The following is a 19,516-nucleotide window of genomic DNA, read 5'->3' on the forward strand; positions in this document are numbered from 1 at the left end:
TCTCAGAGGATTTATGACACCTGAGTCCATTCCCCTTGTATCAAAGCCTGTTGGGCAGCTTGCAATTCCCTCTTCACAGGACTGCACTGTCACTCCCAAGGAGCCCCATACAGCCTTTGCAGAGCCTGCTTTTGGAGTGACCACCACTCATGACGTGTCACGAGGCAAAGCTCCTAACACATGGCTAACAATCCCCAATTGCAGCAGTCAGTCTTCCCAATGAGACGTAGGAAACGAAACAAAATCAGAGGGACATGAACACTTTCCTTTGCTGTTCAAATCATGCAAGAGAACAACCAGTCTTTCCAAAAGCCTGGGTGAAAATTTTAGCAATTATGATCTGGTCGAGAGAAAATCTCTAAAAGGTCTCAAATGTTAGGAGAAGCTTCCAGAGATATGACAAAGCACATATCAGCACATTACACAGTAGTTTCTGCTAGCTATCCATAACTGCTGAGATAGTTGAGGCTTGTAGTTTAACAATTGCTTCCTCCTTTTTGGTCCACTGCCTTGTCTTTGCTCCTGGGATTAATTCATTCATGTATTTCTCCATGTTCCATCAGGTACAGGATCAGTCAGCAAGTCAGAAGAAATGGATGCAAGACAGCTGAGTTCACTTGTCCAAAGAGCCATTTTCCAGGAATTGCTTCACTTTTGCACTTTGCAGGAACACAGAAGGTACCCCAATAGATCAACACAGCAGCAGCAGTGGCAGTGGGAGACAACACACGAGCATGGCTGGTTTCTGCAGTGCATTGCTGTCTTGCTCCCCAATGGTACAGACAGCGTCACCAGCTATTGCTGATACCGAAGGGGATGTTTTATCTGTTCTTTATCTGCCACTACTTGTTTCCAGTGCAGAATCCTCACACTGCTAGGGAAGCTCTGTAGCAAGTTAGCCTTGCCTGTCTGTGTCTGTAGAGATCAGCAGATGAGGACATGCTTTCCTAAGTGTATCATAACCTCCCCGGAAGGCTACAGAGCAGGAGGGGGGCAGTCACAGCCAAAACTTTGATATGGCTGCCTTCTGCTTCAGAGAAAGTTTTGGAAGATGAAATAATGGAAGGCAATGATCTCTGACTGTTCAGGGACCAAGGCTATGATTATCTGTGTCATCTCAGTGCTTCATTGCTGTCCTCACTGCTGAGTCTAACAGTCAGGGCTGCCGCTAGTTTTGCCTCTCTTCGCATCCTTGTATCAGCTACGCCATTTCTCCATGCGCAGGTGTGTGCTGTAGCTTAGCCTCTAGCCCCTCGCAGGGTCTCACAGCCCCTCCACGCCCATGCAGAGCAGGTGATGTTCTTCCATTCGCAACTGCCCTGTTTCCCCATGTCCCACCAGCTCTTCACGTGGAATGATGCCAGGCTCATCCCCCCTGCTGCCCCTTGCGAGCGGCAGCTCAGCAAGCTGGGTGTCCATTCCAGGTGCTGGGGTGCCAACGTTTCCAGTCACCCACGGGTTTCCATGACACCAGAGGGGATATCTCCCAGGTGCCTGCACTGGGACAGGCACCAGCACAGCACCTCACACTTCACCACAGTACACCATTGCACACTCTGACATGCCCCTGCCTCGCCCTGCGCTCCACACCCGTTGTGCCCCGGCAGCCCCAGGAGGGCCGATGCCCCGATGCCCTAGGGCCTGAAGCCGAGTGTGCTGCACACGGACAGCCCCCCCGCCACCGCCCCTCGCCCGCGCGTCGACGTCCCTCCTCTGGCCGCCAACAAAATGGCGGCCGGCGCTTTTGCGGCAGGCGCTTTTGCCCGCAGTAAAGATGGCGCCAAGGTCCCTCTGAAGTGCTGGCAAGCGGCGCCTTCGTCGCGAGCCCGCTCTGGAGGCGGGGATTGGCGGGGGTGCCGGCGGGGCGGGGCGCGGCGGGGCGCGGCGCGGTGCGGCGCGAGCGCGGCGCAGGGCGAGCGGCGGCTGTGCGCGGCGCCGCTCCTGTTGTCTCCGCCGCCCCGGGCCGCCGCCGCCCCGGCATGAGGAAACGCAACGAGTCGGTCACGGTGGAGCATGAGCGCGCCGCCGCCGCGCCCGCGCCCCTCGACAAGGGCTGCAGCCTGAGGCACAGCCTGCGCCTGCCTGCCGCCGCCGCCGACACGGGCATGAAGCGACCGCTGGGCAGGTGAGCGCCGCCGTGGTGGCGTCCCTGCGCCGGGCTTTGTTATCTCCCGCGCCCCCAGCCCCTGCGGAACGCGCCGCCCCGCGCTGGAGAGACTCCCGGCCTCGGCCCCCCCGCCAGCCGCGGGGCCTGCGGCCGCAGCACCGTCTCTCCCCTCCCCAGCGGGGACCACCGGGGGCCTGCCGGGGAGCGGGCCTTGGGCATCTCCTCAGCCTGGTTGCGGGGACGGCGGAGGCAGGGCGGGAGAGTGGCGGGGGAGGCGGTGGCAGCGGGGCTGTGTTTTGCAAGGAGAGGGAAAGGGCCTTTTCCCCCCCGCCCCCTCACCGCAGCAGCCGGTGGCCGAAGAGCCCCCGGGGGCAGACAGGTACGTGGGAATTCAGGATGTTTCCCACCGCGGTTACACTTCCCTGGCTTTTGCGTGCCGGGGGAGCAGGTGCCGTCCCCTCGGATGCTTTCGAGTTCTCGGTACAAATACCTAACTAGAGAATGGGGTGGTAGCGGATCCTGCAGACCCAGATCTGGCCAGCAAAGGCTGGAAGGATTTGATTTTCATACCTGAGCGTTGCTTTGTCCAGCCCCCTTCGGTATAGGCAGGCATTCGCCCGGAAAAAGCGGCTAGCACAAAATCCTCTGCATCAGAGAGTGTATGTGGAGGAGCAGGGGCCTGCACGTAGGGCGTCTTTTTTTTGGAAGAAGCCAGTGCCTGTCAAAGTGGTCTCTTTCCTACAAATGAATCAGATTTAGGTGTTGGTAGGAGAAGCTTATATGCGTGGCTCCATTGAAAAGAGTTTAGCTGTGGCTTTTTGGTAATTGTGTTAATGTTTTAAACATTTTGTAAATATTTATACTGAGAAAATGTGTTCCTCTTAAAAAATAAAATCTGTAACAATAGAAGCTGCTTATAAGCTGTAACCTTCTTCGTGCAAGATTTCAGGGAGATGTAATACACAACGAAGACTGGCTCACAGTTGCAGAGGGCTAGGGAGGAAAAGATGCAATCTTTTAGTTTCATCTACACCAGTATAGTGCTTTTCTTTGACTGCGTTTCCTAAGTGTGAAGAATATTTAATGATCAAAATAGCTGTGTGGTTTGGGTAGCTGAAGCCAAATTACTGTGCTTCAGGAATACAGCAGCCTGTTAAAAAAAAAAAAGTGCTTATCAGTGGATTTCTAGAAAATGGGCCAATGTGGCTGTTTCTCTGGTAAATTTTCTGAGAATTTTTCTGTTCTCATAGACAAAATTAACATTTGAAAATAACTTTTTCCTGTTCATGACGTGGATTTTTGTCATGTTCAAAGACAGAGGCTTTAAAATGTTATTTCTTTTATTGGGTAATAGCTATTCAATTTTATGCCCTGGAGGTAAACCTTTGGGATGTTGTCAGTGTTCTGTTTGTGTTATGACAAGCTTCTGGTAATTGAAAATGGCGCTGGGTTGATCTCTCCATTTCAATGACTGTGCAATAGATCAGACTCTGTCAGTGCTCTGCTTTTATAACATTTTAAAATTCAGCATATTTATTCCATTTGTCTGAGTAGATAACTTCTAAGATCAATGGTAATCAAATGATGACATTAACTTCTTCAACATTATGAATGTCTGACAGGCAGGTACTTTGTGGAAACCAGACATAGCACAGCTATTAGATACACAGTATTGTAAAGGCCAAGGTAAAAGCAGGGAAAACACATCCCATCTGTGGAAAGTTTTCTTGTATTTGTTTCTCCATTTGCATATTTAAAAATGATCAGCAAATTTTCCTCACTTTTCTCCACGTTGAGCCTTTGAATCCTGTTTCAGAAATTCCTGAAGTCCTACATGCGTTTTGGGCTTTTTTTTTTTTTGGGGGGGGTGGGGGTGGGGGGGGTGGGTCAGGTACTGTATTCCATACAGCAGTGTTTCTCAAACTCTTGACATTGTAGGAAAGTTTGGAACTCACTTTCCCTTTTCCACATCTCAAGAATATTTTTTTTTTTTAAAAAAGAGTTGTGTAGATTATCCTGCGCAGTGTTGCCAAAATGGTGTGTGTTTGTAACAGAGTAAAAGTGCTAAGTGGAACAATCATTCACTTCTGTACTTCTGTTGTTTTTTCTGCTGTCCTGGGTTGGGTTGTCTGCCTTTCTTACTGACTTTCAGTGGACCTCCTTTGACTTCCTCACCTTGTGAGCCTTCAGACGGTGGTTTGCAGGCAAGATGTCTGGGTCTGCCAATACCCTCCAATTATGTTTTCTACAGGATAACAAATACACTGCTGAAGTGTGAATCTGAGTGTGCAGGAATGGGAGGTCCAGGCAGAAGACGGTAAGATGCCCAGGTTGTTGTTCAGAACAACCACCTTGAGTCAGGTCAGACAGCTTTCTAGCTCTGTATCCCACCTTTGGCAGCGGACAGCAGCAGGTGTTTAAGGAAGAACATGAAGAGGGTACGTATACAGTGGACCTCCCTTGGGGGGTACCCTGACTGTGGCCAGTTATGTGGCCAACAAGTTGTTGTATGAGCATCTAGATCCTCATATTTTAATATGGAAAGTCATGCTGTTATTGCAGCATTCCTTATACTACTGGATATAAAATTAGTGTTTGATTGTGGTGTTGTTTTCAACAGTTTTACTCCCCAGCTCACAGAAACTGTAAGGAGGTGAAAACTCTGCTGCAAAGTTGCTGGGATGGTGGAGGTGGCATAATATCTGGAATTGGGGATTTGTATCACAGCAAACTATTCTTAGCAGCATGCTCATTGATGAAATAGTTAAAATCAGCATTTCTGGTGGCTGTTAATTCTGTGTTCAGGGGAAGTGGTGCTGTCTGCATTTCGTACTGCTGTTATTTAGTCTCTCTGCAGGCTTGGGAAAACAGCACATATGTTTGGCTTCAGTATGTGGGTTTCCATCTTTTCTCTGTAAACGATACAAACTACTGGTTAGAAAAGCAGACTGACCCCACAGTAGCCTGAAGTGACTGAGTAGTTCTGCAGCCAAGGACTGATCATGTGGCAGATCCCGTGGGTTGGGAGCGCGGGGGGCTGCAGAGGTAGTGATGTTTGTAATTGCAGCAGTGACCAGGGCTGTAGAGCAGCAGCAGAGCTTGTGTGCGCACTTCCTCAGCAAGGCTCCTTCTGTTCACGTCCAGTTCCTCAGCAAAGGCTAAATAGCACCATAACTGTAAATGTAAGCGATGTTTGTAGAATACAGTATTGACTTACCAGCAGCAGCAGTTTATTCTTTCAGCAGTATTTTTTAATTTTACTAGGACTGTATTTGTCCCTCTGTTTTGGTTCAGTCATATCATCACACTGTGCTCATTCATCCAGGAGCTGAAACTCATTCTGAAGAGGTGGCTGTGTGTTTGAACTACTCTGTTACAGAAAGTGTGTGTGTGCACGTATGTGTAACGAAGATGGATATCTGATAAATAAGATTTATGTGGCTTCAGCTAGTGCATACTGTAGTCAGTGTGGCTTTTCTTAAGTGGTTTACAAACAGAAAGGAACAAATATAGGTATTTCCGTTTTTCTTCCATAGGTAGCAGTAAAATACAATACGGTGGTTATCTAAGAACTTTACCAGTAGCTACTTTAAAAGTCTGTGAACGATTTTTTTTTTTTTTAAAGGAACTGAGATGTTTTGTCTGAAACTATTAAATGCAATAATGCAGTACTAAAGAAGCAGCATGCAGTGCTTGGTTTTTCTGGTATGCGTGTTTTGTGTGGATGGCCATTCCTCTAATATTTGTGTTATGATGCATTTTCCAGGTGACTGTTTAAGTGCTAGATGGTTACTAAGGTAGCATTGTGGTTTGGGTAGTTGCTGTGACTGATTTTTGTGGTCAGTGGCTCTGATGTTCTGAGGAATGCATTTGAGCAGCCTTAGATATAGAAAACCTTTATGTGGGAGCATAGAGAATAAAGAAAATCAAGTGAGCTTAATACTGGCGTTGATAGCAATGCAAATTCTCCTATATAATTTCTGCTGAGCCCTGATCCTTGTGGCAAATGATCACATGTATATTACCCTTCACTTCTGTGACCTAGTCCTTATCTGTGCCTCATTAATCCCAATCAACAGTCAGACTATAGACCTGAAGTATGAATTTTGCCATTCCCTATTCTGCTACAAACATGTTTGCTGCAAATGTTAAAACTTGTTTCTGTCTCTCTCTATGCTGTGAAGCAGCAAAGAGCTGCAAATCCCATTTGTGTAAGCTGTGTATCTTGATACTTTGGTCTTCCTGCATTGCTGGAGAAGCCTGCTGTCCCTCAGGCTGTCTCTTCAGTTACCTCGGCTATCTTTGCTCCTATGACCCCATTCCTGGCACAGGTCCCTGCAAGGTGTGTTTTTTGGCACCCTTCCACTGGCTGTCTAGCCTGTGTCTCCTGCAAGCTAGATCTTTTTTGTCTGAATATATTACAATTTGGTGTAATTTCAGTTACATTGTAGTCACTCATGTTTGCCGCCTTGTTCATTGTGTGCAGCTTTTTCAGTTAGTACTTTCTCTTGAAAGACAGAACGTTGCTTTTATGGTACCCTTTCCTGGGTATTTTATGAAAATACAGTGAGGTGCTGAAGACAAGAGGCTGCAGCAGTCTGCTGGTATCTTTCCGTCTGATGCGGCTGAATTTTACTGGAATGGTGAGTGTGCCCAGGCATGTTGAATGTGATGTGTGGTGACCCTTGGTGCCATCCTGCCCCAGCAGCCAAAGTGCTTCATGCCTTCGTGTGTCTCTTTGGGTTTAAGCAGCAATATCTTTCCTCTGACAGAAAACTTGAAAACTTGGCCATGTCTATTATCTGTCCTGTCTCCCCGCCCCCCCATCCCCCCACTATCTCTAGGCCTAGCCTCTTTTTTCCTGATATTACTTTTTCTAGAAGCATTTGCACAGTCTTTTATGGTTATTTTAGTCTGAATTGTTCTCCTGCAAGTTTTCGTCAGTATCTTCCTTAAGAATTTTTTCCCCAAGTGAGTTTTGTGCTATTGTCTCTCTTAATCGCTGTCTTCAGGTTAAATCAGTTACTTGTTAGTGATTTTTCTCCTTTCAAGGAGGAAAGGTGCTGCTTGTATAGAGACATTTCATCAGTCATGCAGCTTTTTCACCAATTCCACCTTCCTACTGGGTAGCTGCCACTATTTCATTTGTTCTTGATAGTTGTTTTTGAGCAAAGTTCACAAAGGAGCTGTGAAATGGTTTCCAGTCACTTGCTTGTCCTTTCTTTCATAGTAAGTACAGGTTGAATCACAGTTCCTCATTTGTGTAAAATGTGTAAAAGCAGCTTGCTCTGTGTGGAGATTTTTTTGTAGTGGGGGTTTTGGGGTTTTTTTTAGTTACAATTCTCTTGAAGAGGATACATAGTAATATTTTGCTCAGATCTGTCAAAAATGGGATTGTGTAATTACTTCCACACCTGTCTGACTCTCATTTTTTTTTATGAATGGGAACTCAGTGGCTGTGTCTAAATCCTGGTTTGTCTCATGCATTGTCAGCCATTTTGGCAGCTTATGGCTAAGTGAGTACCTCTGAATTGCTCCCAAGTTACCAGTTTGGGGCATTAGGTGTCCAGTCTCTGCATCATCTTCCCAATTTGTTCAGTCTTTGCAGCCATTATAATTCTCTTTCCTTGTGCTTATCTTCTCCTCCCTCTTTCTCAGAGACATATAATTCATTCAGCAAAAATAGCAAGACTCCCTGCAATGTGGGGAGTTACTAGTTTTATTAGTGTGGTTTTTTTAATCTGGGATTTTTTTTTTTGAAGGACTTACTGATTTGTGAGGCCATCATGTTGATGTGTAGCTGACAGTGCTATGCCTTGTGTTACTGTTAAAGCCTATATTCTTTCACCATGTTCATCACTGACTTTGTTTTTTGTGTTAAACAGGCATGGTTTACTCTCTCAAGCATCTCTTGAGACTCCTAGCATCCTCCTGCAGGCCTGTCTGTATGATCTAAAATTTCTTTCCTTGGGTCCAACTTTCCCATGAGTCTCTCTGGATTTTCTGTAATAGAGCACGGCATTTTTCTGCTGCATCTGCTTTGTGTTATGTCATCCTACAGTCTCATAGTCTCTGAGCAGTTTTCTCAAGTCCCCATATTTCTCGTAGAGAACTCTGCTTGAGCAGGCTTGCTTCAGACTGAAGACAGTTTGCCTTCTAGTTATGACTGAGTTTAGTGTTGGTCTACTTGAACTCCTTATTTCATTGCGGTGCCATACTTCTGACATCATGCGTGTCCCTGGGTTCAGTTGCTCTGCTTTGATGGCTTATGCCTGAATTAATTACTGTGGCGGTGTTAATTGCTACTACTTTGTGATTCCTATAAAGTCCTTTTCTACTTAGGGGCTGTATGAATTGCAGACCTCTGCTTGTTTCAGTATACCTAAACTTCCCAATGTAGGGGTGGTCCTGGGTAACTCCTGGGACCAAGAAGACTTTCTAGTCACCTCTAGAGTGAAGGTATCTGTGGAGACCAGGGTATTCTTGGTGTTGTCACAATCTTTTCTGTCCTTTCTTCTCAACTGGCCACTACAGATTCCTTTGGGCATATCAGTGAGTATAATCATGGGCTGGGTTGTCAGCCAGTGTGATGTGCTATAGGATGACCAGCTAAACTAAGCTTCTAACATCAGCAGAAGTCTTAGGTTCCCATATGCACTTTTCCCTCTAGATATCCTTTTTTTCCTCTGGTATTCCCATGTCTATTTTCAGCCTGCTTTCACTTACACGGAGGATCAATGGTCTACTTATGACAAGCTAATTTTTGAGGATGACTTGCTTTCATGCTATAAAGCACATGTACTTGCTGAGCCAGGAATCTAGTTCTCTGCAAATGCAGTCACAGGTTATCACAGCGAGTCTGTAGGTTTTCTCCAGCATGCAATATATATGTGTTTCTTTTTGGTGAAAACAACATTGTGGTGTTTTCATTAAAACTAATGATGGTGGCATCATTTCCTCTCCAGAATCCACTGCTGCGATATGTGCAAGAGGCCCAGTATACTCAAGCAGGACTTCTGCTGTAGATGAAGAGTCCTGCCTGCTGAGTCCAGTTTCCTTTGCAAGGCACCGTGATGTCCTCTCAGGAGGCTACAGCTAAGTTACTTTATACTTCCAGGCCTGAAGGGCAGGTCAGGTTATTTTGGTAATCATGCCAGGATGTGAAATTAGTAAATAGGCTTCTACAGCAATTCCCTTACAAAACCCTGGGTTTTGGAAACTCAGTGGGTAGCTGCAATCTAAGTGTCATGTTGTTGGTGTTACAGTAGTGGACAGCTTCTGACATTGAGTGAGTGATTGTAAGCAAGTGAGATTCGCTAAGGCTGTAATGTGAGAGCACTATGTTAGTGTAGCTGTGACTGAATCGGTACCACAAGAAGATTAAAAGAAAGTACTTCTGGTGTATTACAAGGGTAACAGGAGACTTAGGAGTCTTTAAAGTCATTAGCCTGAGGTGGAGTCTACGCAATTTTAATGGTATGAGTTAATTTGCAATTCAAGGGAAGAATGTTTAACAGCTAAATATGTATACTAATGGAAATAGATCTGCCCTGTGGAAGGGAGGTCTCAGTGTAAAATGTGACAGGTTTGTCAAGATTACAGCCTGATTGATGAAAGCATCAGCAATAAAATTGTTTCTCCAAAGCACTTGAATTTGTAATGTAGTTTATTTTATTGAAAGGGCTTGCATTGCAAATGGAGAGCATGTTATCTGTATTGAAAACTGGCTCAGTGGAGAGAGAAACAACTGGGGAGCTATCCTGGGATTGATGCTTGGGCTCAAGAGCGCATAATTTTGTATATCAGCCATCCCAACAATGAGACAATTACTGTTGGTAAAACTGGGAGGAGGAGGGGGTTGACGAGGACTGATGAATAGGGCAGTCGGCAGTCTGGGGCAGCTGTTGAAATAGTGAAAAGGTCACCAGAACACAGGTTAGATGTAGCTGGAGGTAAGGCAGGGCGGCAGGGGAGAGTGTAGAGGTTGTAACTGTGGGACGGTAACTGTGACAGAGTGAAGTTGTTCTAGGTAATCACCTCTGCAAGCTGTCATGTGTCCTTTCACACAGGCCTGGCACAAATATCGCCTATCCAGGAGTAAGCTGCGGTCTAGGCTTTGCACTTTTGCCTTGCTGGCACGCATCTCTTTTTCTCAAAGCAGTAAGTGTTGGTAAAACAGTGCAACACTGAGCTTCAGAAATCTGCCTCTTCCTTATTGAAGACAATTTAAACTTGCAAGTAGAATTTCCTAATTTTAGACTCTAAGTGCCTTGATCATTTAAAGTATGACTATTGAACTGAGCTAACAGGAAGGATGTCTGTGTTTACTTTCCAAATCAAAGTGTTTGTTTAACCCAGATTTATTTCAACATTGTAACTCTTACTGAGTAGTAGAGCAATAAAAAAGATTGTTAGACTAGAAGATTAACTTTTAAAACACAAACACTTGAAAATATTTGAGGTAAGTCCCACAGCTGGTCTCTCCTTGTTCAAAACAATCTATCAAACCACAGAAAGAGAATTTTAGAAATCGAAAGAAGAGCATGAAAACCCTGGGCATCGAAGTTGTCTTCTGAATCTAGCAAATAGCTGAAGTAAAACCTTACAGTGGAGGGCATATAGGATTGAGTGGTGCAAGTAGTTCAATCTTTGTGGAGCTTATTTTAAAAATAAAAATAAAAACCCTCCCCCCTGATAGACTGGCCAGTTTCACTTTTTTCCAGTAACTGCCATGTCTGAATGGATGCTGAATGGCTTTAAGCACAGATAACAGAGTATAGAAATCCTCTTTTAACATCTCTTAAGCCCAGAGTTTTTTTCTCATATCATGCTTGGGAAGAGAACGGTGTTCTTTGGTTACCTCCCTCTTGTGTTTTAGTAGGGGCGATGTGTGAATAGCAAGAGCTGGTGTTCCTTCTCAGCCTCTGAACTGATGGGTACGCCAAAATGTGGGCTCTGCCTTTCACTTATAGTATGCTTCTTGTACATCAGGCACAGGATGAAGAAGGGTAGCTGAGATTTCAAACATTCTTTCCTGTAGTATCTGTGCTGCTGTTCTGGACATGAATGGTTATGTTAAAATCAAATTTGTATCCACTTAAAATGCTGGTTAATTCTTCTTGCAAAAGAGATTGGTGCTGAATAATAAGTGCAATGAGGTCGTGTGGAGCCTCGTCTCTCTTGTTACTAAAGGTGTGCAGAATAAAGGACTTTGTGTGGTGTAACTGAAAAAAAACCCTCTTGGAAGAGTACCTTCCAGTGGGATATATGCAAGCTCAGAGCAGAGAACAGTAAATGCATTTACCCTATCTAGAGGCTGATTTGCCTTCCCCCGGCAGTAAAGCTTCCCCTGGGGTGACTTTTCTGAGTCAGAGAAGCCTACACAAATGAGGGTGATGTAACTGGAGCTTTGGAGTCAGGGCTTCCAGGTTGCAGCGTCCTTGCTTGTGGAGGGAAGTGTGTGCAAGATGTTTAAGAATCGAGTAGATTTTTAGACTTCTTTGGCATCCCCAGGAAGGGAAGCCTGGCTCTGTTTTCTCCCCTAAAGCAATCCTATCTCACTTTTTGTAAAGTTTTGATTAGTTTCAGAGCAGCTTTAGGAAGCAGGAGTAAAGCTGACAATGTCAGTTTTATACTGCTGAATATGACAACTGTGAATTGGACACAATCATTGGAAATATCCCATTCTCTTGTCCTTGCAGATCCAGCAGAAATGCAGCGAATAACCTTTTCTTTCGGTTTCTGATAGCTTTGTGCTGTGTCTAGTAAAGCATTCTTTTCCCCTTTTTGACTACCGGAGTAGGGACCGCATTTCACTTTAAACTTTGTGGCAGGCTGATATACAGTGCTGCAAAATGTTCTGTTTCTGTGCAGTTAAGTAGAAACTCCAACACCTGCTTTTCACCTTCTTTAAGTATGTGTTTTCTGGCTTGGCTCTTCAGAGTTTTGTAGTATTAGCGAAGGCTCTAGTTTTAATTGTCATTAGTTTTTCAAGCCTTTGTCCTTTTGGCATTGTTTCCTCAACGAGATGATAGCTAAAGCTGGAATCCCTGAATAAAGCGCAGATGAAAGCAGGAATGGATTAACCTTCCTGGCTTTATGAAAAATAGCCCCCTGTTCAAGGTATGTCAGAGGCTGATAGCAGTTCTGGGTCTGTTCATACACCTGTTCTTTAACCACAGCTGTTGCTTTATGGCCATGCACTGTTCATTAAGCCTCCCTTTTTAAACAGGTCACAATTACAGAGGGCACTGTGACTGCCAGCTAAATGTAACTCTGCTCGACTGACAGTCAGCATATGTAATGTTTTGGCATTGTTTAATGTTCTTGTTTCCTTGTATGCCTCTAACAGGGAACTATTGGTTCATTGTAATGAAAATGTATTACTAATGATGTGTTCTGCATCTAAAAGGTGGCAGTATCACTGCTAACACAAAAGCATTTTTTTTTTCCTTCAGGCTTCCAAGGAGGAATGGCTTCTGATCTCTGCCAGCAAAAGCAGAGCTGTCTCAGTTGGACAAATATAAGACTACCATCTTCATGCATTTAAAAGGAAAAAGGTCTACAATACACAAATGAGACTTTTGCTCAGGTGGTTTAAAACAGAGCCAGAGCTACAGAGCCTGCCAGTAGTGGTAATTCTCAAGCTGTGTGGCTGGTGGCTGTCTCACAGAAACTACTGTGTGAAAAGAAGATTTCATGTTCACAAAGTTGTGCAGCTTGGAAATACGGACCTGTTCATACACGTGTATCCATAGGAACAGAGTCTGAATCTATGGATTCCTGTTACTGCTGCAAGGTTAACTAACACATGCATGCAAGTCTGGTGGATTTACAGCATGTTAACAAGTTTTAAGTGGTGGTAGGGGAACTGGCTTGGCCGTACTGTATGCTTTGTCAGTTATGGTGTGCATTCAACAGACAAGTAAGTGGCTTTATGTTAAACGGCAGTTAGGAACTGTGGTGGAGTATTACATGTCTAAATTGGTTCTGCTCTTGAACCTTTGCTTGTGCACCCTGATATTTCTCCTCGTGAAGGAGAGTGATGGAGAGAAATGAGCTGTACTGCTTCAGTAAAAATCCGACTCAGCTGGTCTCAAGCTCCTGTTTTGCACTTCTGGTGCTGTTTCAGTCTTTTTGTGTTTATGTTCTGTTTTTTCCTCTTTCATTTGCAGACAGCTTTGTGTTCCCCAGCTTGTGGACTAGTGAGAGGGCTGTGCCTTTAATATAAACCAGCTGTCAGCTGTGAAATGAGTGGAAAACTTAAGAATTCGGTAAACACTGTGGAGGCAGTGTACTTGCACCACAGTAGTATCTCAATGCCAAGCTCGACTAAAATCTAGTGTGGGTGACTTCAGATTTGAGTAGTGTCAGCAGCATTGCTGGGGAGCTCTGGAGAAAGCATATTCTTAGAATTTAAACAAATGGTTCACACTGGAAAGGTTCTGGTGCAGCCTAAATGGCTGCTGCAGAAGATGCATTGAAGGCAAGTCAACAACCTTAAAACCCTAATCCCCAAGCCTGCTTTTCTGTCCCAAAAGTCAATTGTTCAGTTGCCTAGGATATAGTTATTCATTGTTTGCTACTTAAAATAACAGAAGCATCTACTCCTTTCTTCTTCAAACATAGCTTTCAGGTTAATCTTGTCACACACAACTCACACTAATGCCAATACCATTTTACCTAAGTATTGAGAAGTAACATAGCTGTCACTTAGGCCATGCTGTCAGTATACATTTTAAATAAATCAGTGCTGTATTGCTGAATGTTCAGCTCGTTCTTGTCTCCTGGTCTGTGACAGATATGTAGATTTCATGCAATTAGAATGCAAGTTATCAAGACTGATGTTTGAAGCTCTTGTTCTTCAAAGGAAGTGCCAATACTTACAGTGATTTAATTAGACAAGTGGTGTTGTTACTGCCTTTCAGGAGTAGTCAGCTTAGGCGATGGTTGTGAAGAGGAGAGCCCAAGGCACAGCATTGGAAAGGGGCGGGATGCTCAAGGGGGGAAAAGTTAGATGTAGCTCCCGTGTCCCTGTCCTGTGGGGTGTGTAAATGCTTGTGTGAGCCTTTCCCTACCTTGCTTCGTTTGCTTTGCTTTTTGCAAACATGTTGCATTGCCAAAGGCCTGTACATTACCTGCAGGCTGCTCCATTATTTCTTCTCATTAACATTGTACTCTAACTTGCCTTTCCCTCAATTTATGGACTTCGTTTCCTGCCCCGCGCCCCCCCCCCCCCCCCCCCCCGCGCTCTGAGTCCCTGCATGACCCTCCCTGGAATTTCATTGCTATCGACTGACTGATCAGCAGTGCCTTCCTCTTCCCCTTACCCTGAGTGCTGATGCCGCATTTCTCCCTCTTGCTGTACCAGGGTCTTGATTCTTGTAGGTCCCACCCAAGGTCTTTCCTTATTCCACAAGCTGAAATGTGGTTATTAAGGTCTCAATAGCTGGAGCTTGCTGGCCCCTTCTGAAAAACCCAATTCATTGAGATGCTGTCCTTTACTTTGCAGTTATATCTCTTGGAGAGACAGACCTGAGTTCATGTAAATGACTGGCTAGATGGCTTCCTTCTTGCTGTTTATTGTTTTAGGTTAATGTTTAATCACTTGATATTAATCAGAAGGAGGCACAGAAGCAGTCTAAGTGAGAGTCTGGGCTGTAAGAGGGGAGCTAGGTAATGAAGTGGTGGACTGGGGGAATTTGGGGGCTTAAAATTTCAAACCTCATCTGCGTTCAGATGGTTGGAAGCTGCCTGAAGCTCTTACCTCAGCCAAAAGGAGATGCCCTGTAGGCAACAGCTTGTTTTGGGGCTGAAATGGATAAGTAAGCCTTTGGGAAGAGCTTGGGAATAGGCAGTTTGCAATGAAGGGAGGGAAAGGACATTGGGAATGTGTCTAAGACAGCAGTTGTACAGTCTCTATAAGCTGATGCCACTGCCAAAAGAAAAGGTCCTGGAGGCTGCTTCTTTGGACAGACTTTTCTACCACAACTGCTAAACCATCTCTACAAACTGATGAATTTGAAAAGCTAATTTTCTATGTATTTGCATGTATCCACTATGATGTAGGTTCAGGTCTTTCCTAGGATGAATTTTCTTTTGTGGCCACGTTATAGTTTGCCAACTTCAGGCCGCATAGGTATGGAAATGAATGGGAAGTGGGATAAACTGCATAGTTCACCCATGTAGAGCTTGTCAAATGAACTTAGGTAACTTCTCTGACTCAAAGGTGATGTGGGGGGATTTTTTTAAAGATCACAGAAATCCAGTAGGCCTAACTGAAGGCAGCATCAGTAGGCATTTGATTGATGTTACATGGGACATTGTTAATGGAAAATAAGGGGTGTGATACTGAAAGTGCTGGTTAGCATGTAGACAAAATATTCTGGTTCTGTTTGCTAACATGCAGCACTTCTCTGGAGCTGTGTATGCAGCTTTCACTGTCTTTCTGTGATACTGCTATGAACAGAGAAATAAGCTAGTGCTTATGATAGCTTTCTGCTGTGCTTTAGAAATACAACATATTATTCAGCAAAAAAAAAAGGAAGAAAGCATTTTTTTGCTATAATAGCAGCAAAGAAAAGAATAAATTTCAGTAGCTGGCAGTGTTTTTCTATGGTTAGAACAGTTTGAATTTCCTGCCAAATGCTAACTCAAAAGGTTTTATGGTTGTACTGACATCTCCTTGTCAATGCTGGTTTTTGAGCTTTTGCCTCTGTTGGGACACCTTCACTTTCCATCACTGTTGGTAGTGTGTCTGTTTAAAAAATAAACTGTCATATGTTCTGAGGAACCTGCACGGTGGAGCTTGCATGTTTGAAAACATTCTCAAAAAAACCTCAGCTTGCCTTTCTTTTCTGTCTTTTTTTATGAAAACCCGTAGGCTTTAAATTAGTTGCCTTTCCACTGCCTTATTAAGCCCATTATTCCTGTTAATTTGTCTTTTAATTAAAAGAGAAATAGTGGAACATCCCAACTGTTTGCTCCTGGGTACAGTCAAACTTAAGTAGGCTAAGTGGGAACTATGGAGTGGAGTACCTTTTCCTGGGCTGGCTCTCTGCTGGTGAAGGCTTGAATGCCTTGCTCCATCCTAGCTTTTTAAGGCCAATATTTAAGAAGGTGTGCTTAGTGTTTTATTCACCCCCCCTTCCCCACTTTCTCATTGGTGTAAATACGACCATTTAGTAGGTTAGCTGGATTTTGAGATTTGGATAGCTTTTTCTATCTCTGCCTACTGGGTAAATCTTTATTCAGCTTTTGAAGTGCTCTGGTACCATTCTCTTTTTCTAGGAAAAATCACTGTTTGGTGAGAAGTCAGCTAGTCTGATTTGTTGTGTGAACCTGGAGAACTTTAGTTTGTCTAGCTCAGCTCTGCATCACCAGAGGGACATGCATGAAGTGTGGGCTGTTGCACTTTGCCAGGAGTTGGTGGGTGGACTTAAGCAGACAACTGTTTTAGGTAGTATGTGCTTTGTAGGATAAGGGAATGGACTGGGTGACTTCTCGGGATCTCTTATAACCTCTTTACTGTTCATGTATCTATGACATGACTAAAATAGTCCCCGATTTCAGATGTTTTTCTTAAGTTGAATGATGAACATTTTGGATGCTACAGTGATGAAAGCCATAGGATCAGCTATGAATTTGCCTGTTGCATCTTCTGTACCTTTGATGGCATAGAATGGAAATTTACCTTTTATTAATTGACTGATACTTTCTGGTAACAGATTTAACAACTTTTACTGTTAATGCTTGGTTTTATGTGCAGATAGATTTGTACTTGAATTATAGAGGCTGTCAAAGAACAAATAGATACCCAACCTTTTCTGTCTCGTCAAGTCCTTTACCCTTGTAAAAATATGCTCTGCATGGCTCTTTGCAATACAGTATCTTCATTCTTTGGAAGAAGTGCTGAAGTGATGATACTATACTGCAGTTTAGTTTTCGGGAGAGAGACTAGAATATTTCTTCAGAAAGAGCAAGGGATTCAAGATTTTAAGGAATTTTTTGTAGGAGATGGCAAAGGAAGCTGGTAGAGCTAATTATCTTCTTGTTTTTCAGATCTTTCCAAGAGCAAAGATTTTTAGGAATTGGTTGAAACTAAAAGTCTCTGAGGATGCAGATACCCATGCAATTTATGTCCATGATTTTTTGGGGTTGTTTTAGGAAGCAAACTTGGAAAAAAACCTAGTAATGCCTTTACATTTGTGTCTTGTTTCCAGGATTGTGGTTTATGGTTTTTTTAGATGATTGCTTAATAGCAAGATGAGTTTGGGGCCTTTGATTTTTTTTTTTTGAGTTGTTTTGCAGTGAACTGATCCTGTTAAAAAGGATCCTAATGCCAAAGGGAGGGATCAGTCCCTCAGATGCTAAGAGTTCTGGCAGATACTGCTGTGTTCCCACTGGCTTTCACAAATTCGGGGGAAGATCTGTTTTCAGGATTGGATGAATTTTCTATAATTCAACCTCCCTGCTCTCTATACAGTGCTTCCAGTGAAGCAGAATTAAGGCTTGACTGCAGACATTTCATTGAGGAGAATTCTGCATGGTTGGGCCCGAAATAAAAGAATCACATGGTTGCCTATTTGCCTATGCAGCTTCGTTAACTGTGCACAGACACCAGGAGGGGACAAACCCTTTGACATTAGCATCTTTTCAGTTTGCATTTGGCTGCACATAAAGCATGTTTTGCAGCAAACCAGAGGAGAAGACGACCTATATTAATCTTGTAGTGGAAAATTACTTTGCATGTCACTGCCCAAGCTGTCCAAAAGCTGCTGGTAACATTTCGGAGTGGAGATGAGACCTGCCACCTGCCTGTGAACTCCCATTCAGGAGCTGAGAGGCTCTCTCTGAATATGCTTTCACACAGTTGGAAGGCTGATAGGTTTTTTCCTTTTTCTTTTTTATTTTCTTGGCAGGGAACAAGTGAAATGACACAAAAGATTAATCAGCTTGGGTGGCTCAAATTGCCTGTGTGGAGGGAGAAGAAAGATTGGGTGATCCTTTCACCCTTCAGGACCTGTAAGAAGGAGGAGCCCTGTGCAACACCACTGTCCAGGCTTCCTGTAGGAAGGGAAGATGAGTGCTTTTAAGATCCTACCTGGGCTAGAAACCATCTCTTATTTAAAGCAAGGAAGGCTGGAAGGCTTGCCAGTGACTTGATGTGTGGGCTGTCCTGCCCTGTCTGTGGCTGCTGTGTTGTTTCTGCATGCCCCTGTGTGATTGGGGCTCAGTTGCAGTTTCCAGGTTGTAGAATAGGTTGGTTTGGGTACAACTCTGTTTACTCAAAGAAATTCATCCCAGTCCTTTAAATTCCCTTTGACCCTCAGTTTTTTGAATCCTTTGCCCATGTCTTCATCTACCTCCTGATTGTTACGCTCTTGATCCTTGTGTGTAGGGGGGGATGTATTGATTTTTTTTTTAATGTTTTCTGTTAGAAAAGTGGGAGAACGTGTTCTTGTTATGCCTTTATTCATGTTGTTTATTTCTTCCTCTACCACTTTTAAAGTAACTTTTGTCACCTGGTAATCAGGAGGTACTTTGTGTGACCAGGAATGAAAATGGTCTTGGCTCTCCACATCCCGTGCTCTGAATTCCTGCCAGGAAAGGATTGCCAGTTTGCGGTTTGAACAGCTGATGATTTGAGGGACACCAGAGCAAGCCAGAGAAACAGCATTCGCTGAACAAACGTAGTCTCGTACTTGGGTGTCTGTGAGCACTTTGTGTTACCGTTGCCTCTGCTAGATGACAAAGGCCATGTGGGCTGTATATGCATTTGTCTGTAGGTCCTTTTGAGACTGCAAGCCCAACGTGTGTGTGTTTTTGATAAATTTTGTTCTTGCTCGACTGCAGCTCTGATGATACCAGTCTCTTGTTTCACCCTTGGCCTGCTCTTTCAACCTTGTAGCACAGCTGATAAGGAGATCCTAATGGAAACTCTTCTGGCGTTCTTCTGGCGTACTTCTGACGCAGAAGTGATTCAGGTGCTCTCCAGGGGAAATTATTTTAATCTGAATCTGTATGCAGAATGTGCCACAGCAGTGTGGTCGTTGGACACTCTCTGTTCACGAAACCTCCTGAGTTTGCTGGAGAGGAGGGAGGAACACTGATACTGTGAATTGAAAGATGCCCGTAGTAAATTTGCTTGCCTCGGTTGCTCTTTGCAAACACACTGTGATTGTGGACCATGGGTTGAAATCCCTTTTGTGTAACAGTACAGTATTTAAATCTTAGTTTGGCAGTTGTTTTCCATGGTGAGATGAAGGATGTTAGTGCCTGCAGTTCTCTTGGTGCTGGTAGAGCAAAGATAGCACGCTCGGGAGAAGCTGTCGTGAGAGGACCCCCAGCTCCTCCTCGCCGGCCAAATACTGTCTGCCCAAATGCAAAATATGCTTGTTCTGAGTGAAT

At 44.2% G+C, this 19,516-nt stretch overlaps 1 protein-coding gene across 1 annotated transcript in view; it reads left to right on the forward strand.

The window, feature by feature from the left end:
• The first annotated feature begins 1,968 nt into the window (after positions 1-1,968).
• Positions 1,969-19,516, forward strand: part of ABHD12 (abhydrolase domain containing 12, lysophospholipase) — a 47,459-nt gene continuing 29,911 nt past the window's right edge. The window contains exon 1 of the mRNA XM_050895234.1: positions 1,969-2,125. Within this exon, the coding sequence (XP_050751191.1) occupies positions 1,980-2,125 (146 nt within the window). The 5' untranslated portion in view covers positions 1,969-1,979. The remainder of the gene's footprint in view (positions 2,126-19,516) is intronic.

This window comes from Gymnogyps californianus, chromosome 3, assembly GCF_018139145.2.
Source record: "Gymnogyps californianus isolate 813 chromosome 3, ASM1813914v2, whole genome shotgun sequence".
Taxonomy (NCBI): Eukaryota; Metazoa; Chordata; class Aves; order Accipitriformes; family Cathartidae; genus Gymnogyps; species Gymnogyps californianus.